The 8,647-nt window shown below is 49.3% G+C and overlaps 1 protein-coding gene across 1 annotated transcript; it reads left to right on the forward strand.

The window, feature by feature from the left end:
- The first annotated feature begins 1,405 nt into the window (after positions 1-1,405).
- Positions 1,406-8,136, forward strand: ISCU (iron-sulfur cluster assembly enzyme). Its single transcript, XM_016208740.2, has 5 exons — positions 1,406-1,549; positions 3,124-3,237; positions 4,051-4,161; positions 5,956-6,034; positions 7,367-8,136. Exons 1-5 carry the CDS (start codon positions 1,436-1,438, stop codon positions 7,450-7,452), a joined length of 504 nt encoding a protein of 167 aa, XP_016064226.1. The 5' UTR covers positions 1,406-1,435; the 3' UTR covers positions 7,453-8,136.
- The last annotated feature ends 511 nt before the right edge of the window (positions 8,137-8,647 follow it).

The raw sequence follows: 8,647 nt of genomic DNA on the forward strand, positions 1-8,647 counted from the left end.
GCGCTATCAGTGACTCCCGGGTTTTCACTGGGCCGCCGAAGACCCCTTGGAGTAGAAGCTGTCCGCGGCGCGCGCCTGATCAAAAAAAAAACAACTCGCTTTCTTGCCACCTGAAGGGAAAACGTGAGCCTCAGATGACGGGGAAATCTCTAAACACGCCCAATTCGTGTTATTTTTATATACTTGTAAAAGTTCTCGGGAGAGAGAAAAAACACCCCTCCCTAACACGGCATGTGATCCGCCTCAACTTCGGACAGTGCTGGGGCTTTGGACAGGAAGTGGGGGGCCATTACAGGAAGTCACGGAGGGAGCGTGATGACCGCAGTTAAGGGTTTGCCGCCATCTTGAGAAGGTCAAGATGATTCTGGGAATCAATGCCCTACTCGCTGCCGAGTGTGACCTGGCGCGTGGTTCAAGTATCCCCAGCAACTGATCCTCAAACGCAGAGAAAACCCCAGTCCTCAGGGATCGATTGCAAAATTCATGAGAAAAATCCATTTCCCAAAAGATTCCTCCCCTTTATGTAACGCGTGGTTCCAAGCAGGGGCTAAATTACACGTGTGAGTTTCCTCGTTTTATAAGATCAAATTCTGCAAACCAGTATTAATAAATTACATTACTAAGCATTTAATTAGAAACTCTCAATTGCCAGGTATTGCCACATAAATTGAGTTTACGGTCTATACAGAAATAGATACAAACAGACAAAATCAGGACACGGTGTTCGATTCCTTCTTAATTACGCTTCCCATTCTGAGGTAGGAAAGTACAGGTGTGTCTCCTTATTGCCTTTCTCCTTCACGAGCAAGCTTAATGAGGCAGGAATTCCGTCTGTTTTTCTTTCCGTTGGGTCCCCAAAGCCTTGACTCACAGTACTCAACGCACATTTGCCCAGGAATGACAGAATCGTCCTAGAATTGTAGTATTACAAGAGATCGAAGCTTAGAGAGCTGATGTCATTTGCCCAGGGTCACACAACCAGGAAGGCGCAAAACCGGGATTCTAACTCAGGACTGTCCGAATTTGAATCCCAAGTGAATCTAACTCTGAACGAGCCTGGACAAGTTACTAAACCGCTCTGAAACGGAAAGGCCTTAGCTGTAAGTTAGGGTTAGGAAAGGTGGACTGGTTCATCCCCTGCTCCGTATCCCGACGGTGGGCTTTGTGGGCGTAAACTTGGGTCCTGCGCTCCAGCCCGAGCGCCTTTTCCATCCAGAGCCCAGCACCGAGGACAAGCCCTCCTGCGACTCCAGACCTTCCCGCTCCGCGCCCCGCCTTCCCCCGGGGGGCGTGGTCAAGGGGCGGGCACGTGCACGGAGCGGGAGGGCGCAGGCGCGCAGGCGCGGTGACGTCGTACAAGGCGCGCCCTCCAAGCTCGCGGTCGCGTCCCTCCCCTTGGCCTCGCGCTTGGCCTACGCAGGCGCAAGCCGGCAAGATGGCGGCGGCGGGAGCGGGCCGTCTGAGGCGAGCTGCGTCGGCCTTGCTGCTCCGGAGCCCGCGCCTGCCCGCCCGGGAGCTGTCAGCTCCGGCCCGGCTCTATCATAAGAAGGTAGGGATGGGCAACGGGGTGCGTGGGGTCCGCACCGATCGGGAGGCGGGAGTGCGAGGACCGTCGAGGGGACTCGTGCGTGCCGGCGCTGGACAGAGGCCCAGCCTAGGGAGGAGTGGCCGCGGGGTTCTGCGCCGCCTGGGGACCCCCTCCACGGTGGCCCTGGGTGGAGGGGCCGCCCGTTTACGGGGACTCTCTCAACTTCGCTCGCTGCGCAGTGACACTAACCGCGCATGAAGTAAAAATAACTGTCCACGGGCCCTACCCTGCCGCTGGCTGCGATGTCCCGGCCTTTAAACATCCTGACAGCCCAGGAAGGAGGGTCCTGTCCTGACCTGCCAGCCTGACTCCTGGAACAGACACACACCGGGGGGGGGGCTCCGGCTTCAGCCAGGCCACTGCCCTGGCCCGGTGACCTTGGGAAAGTCACTGCCGTCCGCTGAACCTGTTTCCCCATTTGTGAAGCGGATATCGCAGCCGACCCCTGCACGAGACAATGCCTGTGGAGCCCTCGGCGTGGTGCCTGGCACGTAGCGACCACTTAGGGTGCCGCTGCTGCGTGTGGTTCTTGTAGGAGCTCCTAGCCCCGGGTGGAGTCAGCCGCGTCTTGTTTTTAATTTTCATGTTGTGTCTGGGGGCGGGGGATAGGGATAGGTATGTCATTTGCAGCCCTTGCCTCCCGGGGGCGTGAAGTCCCTTAGGCAGGAGATTCTAGCACTCGGGAAACAGCTAACTAAAGAATGCGGTAAGTCAACATGGAGCAAAAAGTCCAGATTGGCTATATTATCTTGCAGGTCCTTGGGCTTGGCGTCAACATCCTTGTGGGATCGGGGGGGGGGGGGGGGGGGGCTGGGCGATAGGTATACTTCTGGCTAACTGGTGGGGGGGAAAAAACAAGGTTATTAGAGCCTTCTGCGTGCCCGTTTGAATAGACATTTATTTTCTTCTGGCTTCGGCTCGTCGCCAAGGACTTCGCTCCTCCCCCACCCAGGGGTGTGTTTTGTTGACAGTACCCGCTGAATGATTTCGGGCTCGCTGCCTCCTGGCCACCAGGGTGCGCTGCTGCACCGGGGAGGTTTCAGGGCCCTGCAATAGGGCGATGGAACTGATTTTATCATACAGAATTGGACACGTTCCATAGCAGCGTCTCCTGGAGGCTTCTGGAAAAGCCTTCAATTTATGGGTCATAGTTACTTTTAGGATTTCTGAATAGTAATGACTATCCTTTGAGAATAGATTTTATTTGGAAATAACAAAAATGCCGTTTGAGCCCGAACCTGGCGATTTAGGTGGGTAAAGGTCAAATAATTACATGTAGTTAAAAACCCTATGGAACTAAGACATGATCTCCCCCCAGTATCACAAATCTCTTAAGGTAGTTGGGAAGGAGATACAAAAAGACTTTGGGTCGTAAACGGTTCTCACTGACATGAGTGTAAGCCTTCCCACCCAGGTAAAAGTTGGTAATTAGTGATTGCCTACCAAGTTCAGCTTTCCAGCCTTGAGCTTACCATCAAGTCAAGTCAAGACCAAAAAAGAGTGGATCGTGATTTCTCTTAACTATCTCATTTCAGGTTGTTGATCATTATGAAAACCCCAGAAATGTGGGGTCTCTTGACAAGACATCTAAAAATGTCGGAACTGGATTGGTGGGGGCTCCAGCATGTGGTGATGTAATGAAATTACAGGTACAGCTGGTTTTCATCTTTCATGGGAATGGTGATCTGTTTGCTTACACAGTGCTTCATAGTTTACAGAGCATTTGCACACACCGTTTCACTGGGTCTCCATTTTGATTCCTGTGAGATAGGATGAGTCACTGTCACAAGTGGTCAGAGCAGAGCCCGAATCCTCATTCTCCAGCCAGCATACTCTGCTGACCCTTTCTGATATAGTAAACTGATCACACTGTTCTGCTCACTGAATCAGCTCGAATTCCAACGGCAGTTAAGTAAAAGGTTCTGTGAATTTTACCAAAGGAAAACCACAACTGTTGAGCTAGTAATCCCCAGTGAGATAAGAAATCTTATAAATCAAACCTCCCCCAAACTGAAGACAACCGGAAGGTAGTGACTGGCACTTTGGGTAAGCCATAGCTTCATCCACAGAGTACTTCATCATGGGGGTGGGCAGCTTGCCAGTCTTCATGCCTATCTTAGAAAACAGACGAGGCAGGGCGCAACCACTGAATACAATTTGGTGTCCAAGAAAAGGTAGAACTTCATAGCCAAAAAGCAAGCTAGGGTTGCAAAAAAAAAACCAAACCTGTGAAGGGGGCATGTTTTTCAGCTAATCTTTACCAGCTAGGCCTATATAATTCTATATAATTGTTCCTATGTTTAAATTTTCATCACTGAGCTCTTGGAAACAAAGCAAACTCAGCAGTTAATGCCAGAACTTAAAAGTGTGGAAACAAGACCAGAGTTCCTGGGGAGAGCCCCCAGTGAACCTCTGTGAGTGCCGGGCCCTACAGGGCAGTCTAACTCCTGTCTCTTTTCTAGATTCAAGTTGATGAAAAGGGGAAGATCGTGGATGCCAGGTTTAAAACATTCGGCTGTGGTTCTGCAATTGCCTCCAGTTCGTTAGCCACGGAATGGGTGAAGGGAAAGACGGTGAGGTTGCTCGCAAATCTGACAGAATTAAATCACATTTCCCACAAACGTGGCTCTCAGTTAAGGGAAGGGTCTAGTGAGTGGGGGGAAAAAATAACTATCATTCTAAGAATTTCTTTTTAATTTCTTCTACCCAGATATTTATTAAATTTTTCTCCATATTGGGAACTGGATGATTTTGTTAAGTGTTTTTTAGTTTGGGGTTTTTTGTTGTTGATCGTTTTTATTTGGGGTTTTCTGTGGTGATGTGTTTCTTATTAAATAGAAAAAAGGTCCTCACCTCTCCATCTGACAAAACAGAGCTTAAAAGAAACCTTTGGCTTTCTCCAAGGTTCCTGGTGTTGTAATTTCTTATGAGTCTTAGTCAGGTCAGGGGGTTTTATAGTGGTTTGTTTTCTTGTTTATTTCCTCCCATCCTGTTTCGGGAAAGATTGCAGGTGGCTTTTAAGGATTCATAAAATAACAAACTGGCCTGTGCTAAAAGAGGAATTGGAGAATCAAAAACACATCGAGGGTAGGGACAAAATGAGAAAATACATCAAACCAGTGATCCAGGTGGCCGGTCGCAGGCCCTCTGAGAGGAGAAAAGAAAGGCAGGGACACCTCCATCCTTTCTGCCAAAGCCTCTTTCCCCAATAGCTACAGAAGTAGAAGGTCCAAGCCCAGTGTAGAACTGGACCTTCTAAAATCTAGTCGTCATTAAAACCTCTCAGAAAAGCTGAACTGCAGGCCTTTCATCCTTGTATCCCCAGGAGACCAAGTTCAGAGTCATAGAAAAGAGTGCTTGGGGAGCTGGGCAGCTCTACAGCAAAGCGGGCTGCCACACCACATGCCACCTGCTTTCTGTGGCTGGCAAGCTCCTTTAGACCAAGGAAGCACAGACCTGACCTGTCTGGCAGGAGGTGGCTCTGCAGTGATTTGTCAACAGCTTCCTACAGGGAAAGAGGAGGGAAAGGAGACGGGCATCTGTGCTCCCAGGACCTGACCCGCAGGGGCCTGAGTTGTGATCAGAAAATGGGGAAGAGGGCCTTTCTTTGACCTTGAAATGCTCCCATCTGAGTTTCCAGGAACAGAACTTAACTCATAATTCAGTGGAGTTAAGGGCATTGGGAAGTTGGGACAGGTGAGGAAAGCTCACTTTCTTTAAGCTGGTGGGACTCTGTTCCACTGCCTCTTGCTCTGCCCTCGGGCTCTTGACCAAACCTCAGGCATCATTTTCAACTGTCTGGAGGAGCTGGTCTCCTTTCGAAAGAGGAAGAGCCTAAAGAGAGCTCCTAGCCCAAGACCTGCCTGTGTCATTGCCACAGTGCTGGAGTGCCACCGGCCTGTCCTACACCTCTCTGGCCTCCCCAGTCCCATCAGCACTTCAAGTTGAAGGAACTTATTCTAAACACTTGGTATAAGGATATCGGAGAAGCTGATGTTCACAAAACCAGCATAGGAAGTCACTGCCTCTAAAAAAAAAAAAAAGACTCATGTTTCTGGTTTCCATCAAATCTGATTCCTAAGTGACATCTCACAAGTTCTCTTCCGGCTCATAGAAGTGTCTGCTGGCCTTGCCTACCCCAGCCAAGTAGCACAGCTATGCATACTTCATACCCCAGAATCCCACCCGTAGCCTTGACATGCAAGGGGGAGTCCCGAGAAGGTCCTTGGTCCTTTGTTTGGGGTTATTCACAGAAACCATCCCCCAGCAATCTGTCCTGAGGTCCTCTTGGGCCTTCCCTTTTTTTATTGTCTCATCCCTCAAGATAGAGCATCGCTAACACCACTTGTCTTTCCCATTGCTCTCAGGTGGAGGAAGCCTTGACCATCAAAAACACAGATATCGCCAAGGAACTGTGCCTTCCCCCCGTGAAACTGCACTGCTCCAGTAAGTCTGCCCTCCCGAATGCCAGCGGCCCGGACAGTACGTCATAGCATCTTCTGTAAACCTCAGAAACATCCTCCATGCCACACAAGGTCCATTTCCTCTCCCCCTTATGGCTGAGGAAACAGGTTCAGGTTCAAGCACCAGTCACACGGCTCCTAAGTGAGAAAGCAGGATCTACGGCCCAGTCTCCAGTTCCCGAATCTGTGCTGTTCCCACCCCATTGCAGCCGAGTCAGGACCAGCAGAGGGGAAAATCCAGCTTTCCCCATAGTCCCGTTCGCTGTGTGTTTCCTCACTTCCTGTCCACATGCAGCTGCTCTCGGTGTGCATCTGTGTCTATGGGATGACTAAGCCCAGTTGTGCACTATTCTCCTCTGCACTGTCACACAGAGAGCCGGGATGCCTTAAGACCGACACGTGGCTTTCCAGCTCAGTCTGTGTTTTAAAGCTAAAGCTGTGTCCATCTTCTCCCAACCTTCTTGGAAAGGGGGGAATGAGAAATGGCATTTTTACCAGATTGATGGAATTTACTGACCAAATTAGTTAAAAACCAGCAGAGAGCCGGGCCTCTTGCCAGGAGAAGACTCACAGGAGAACCGAGTTCTAGGACAGGGACACGCTAACGCAATCTTCAGGAAGTCTGCTAAGGCCCAAGTTTTTTCCACTTGAGCTGGAATTTCAAGTAGCCCTGAGTAAAGGCCACAGCTTGTAAACTTTCCACACGCTTTCAGTAGGCCTTCTTGGGTCCTGAAAGCTTGAGCTAAAGTTCCCTGCTCTTGGCTTGCTTTCTGCTCTCATTCCAGCTCTCTCGATTTTTATTTTCCTTCAGAGTTTCACCCCTAAATAAGTGTTCAAATTTAGGATCGCTAGAGAGTGATGTGACAAACACCATCCTATCACAAATGATGCCATGTGCATTACGCCAGTTAGCTTACCCAGCACCCACTACATTTACTCCAGTCTTTCCTGTGAGCAGATGAGAGTGAACCTTTGTTGTGTCCCTACTATGTGCCAGCCACATAATAAGTCCTCACACAGTCCCAGCAAGGAAAACATAATTGTCCAGTTTTACGGAAGAGAAAGTCGATCCACAGAGGTTCAGAAACTAACCTGGAATCCCAGGTATTTAACCCCCACTCTGTCTCCAAAGCCGCTGCAGGAGGAATCTGGCTCAGGAGACACTGGGTTCCAGGCTCACTCCCTCCCAGCCCGTGCTAGGTGCCCAGCAGGCCCTGCCCAGCACCGCGGCCCTCCCTCCGGCTCCTAGAAATCCCCTCCCTGAGCCTGCTGTTCCCTGTCTGGAAACTTAGGCTCCCTCCTTCCTTCCCTCCAGTGCTCGCTGAGGACGCAATCAAGGCCGCCCTGGCTGATTACAAACTGAAACAAGCAGCCAAGAAAGAAGAGGCGGAGAAGAAATGAGCGCTCCGCGAAGCTTCCAGCAGGGCGCTTCAGCTGCTTGCCCACCCGCCGTTGTCACTGTCACCGTCACCCTAGATTTCAGAAATTCCTGCACTACACTGAAAGAGCGAGGCCGTATTCACATTCGCTGTTCACGCTGTGGCTCTAACGCCAGCAGAATACAGTTTTGTTGTTCTGAGCCCTGTGGTTTCTTTCAGCCCAATTTACTGCCTTAACCCACTTTGTGTATATTTTTGATTGTGTGTATGGCCTCAAAACTGAAATCAGTAATGAGGTCTCGAGTTTGGCTAGTCCACGAAGTGCATAAAGATCTATTTTGCCCGAATATATTTGGGTAGGATTACCTGTAGAAAGCCTTGGTGTGATTACTTGGTAGAACCAAGTATTGTACATAAAACAGATCTGCATATATCTAATAAATAAAGGAATGGAAGACAATGTTTTTCTCCTCTAAGCCTTGTCTCTGGATATGTATATTTTTGATTGTGTGTATGGCCTCAAAACTGAAATCAGTAATGAGGTCTCGAGTTTGGCTAGTCCACGAAGTGCATAAAGATCTATTTTGCCCGAATATATTTGGGTAGGATTACCTGTAGAAAGCCTTGGTGTGATTACTTGGTAGAACCAAGAATTGTACATAAAACAGATCTGCATATATCTAATAAATAAAGGAATGGAAGACAATGTTTTTCTCCTCTAAGCCTTGTCTCTGGATACCTTACCCCAAAGTGCTACCCAAAGCCCCTTGGGGTTCCCATGACAATACATGCACCTTTCTGAGCAACTAGGCCATGAAGACTACACAGATTTTGACAAGGCCCAATGTCACGCTTTATGAAACAAGGGTGAAGGTGAAAGGAGATGGCCATCACTTTTGGTTTCTCTTTGCAAAATAATAATAGATTGACAACCCAAAGTGAGATTAGATAATTTTTGTAATTTCACAGATTTGTGAAATCCTGAAGTCTGACAAATGCTGGCTTAGACGACACCCCAAATATAGGTAAAGAGCATCTGGGGAATGAGTTTAAAGTGCAGAGTTCTCGGCCCAGGGTCCTGTTTTAGGTCTGAGCAGGTGATGATAATTTGTATGGTGGCAGAGGAGCCATAGGGAAGAAGCTGCTTTTGTCCCATGCGCTGCCCTGCACGGGTGTGCTATTTACATAGTTCATTCCAAACTGTCTGTACGTGTACA

This window comes from Miniopterus natalensis, chromosome 20 (assembly GCF_054644295.1).
Source record: "Miniopterus natalensis isolate mMinNat1 chromosome 20, mMinNat1.hap1, whole genome shotgun sequence".
NCBI lineage: Eukaryota > Metazoa > Chordata > Mammalia > Chiroptera > Miniopteridae > Miniopterus > Miniopterus natalensis.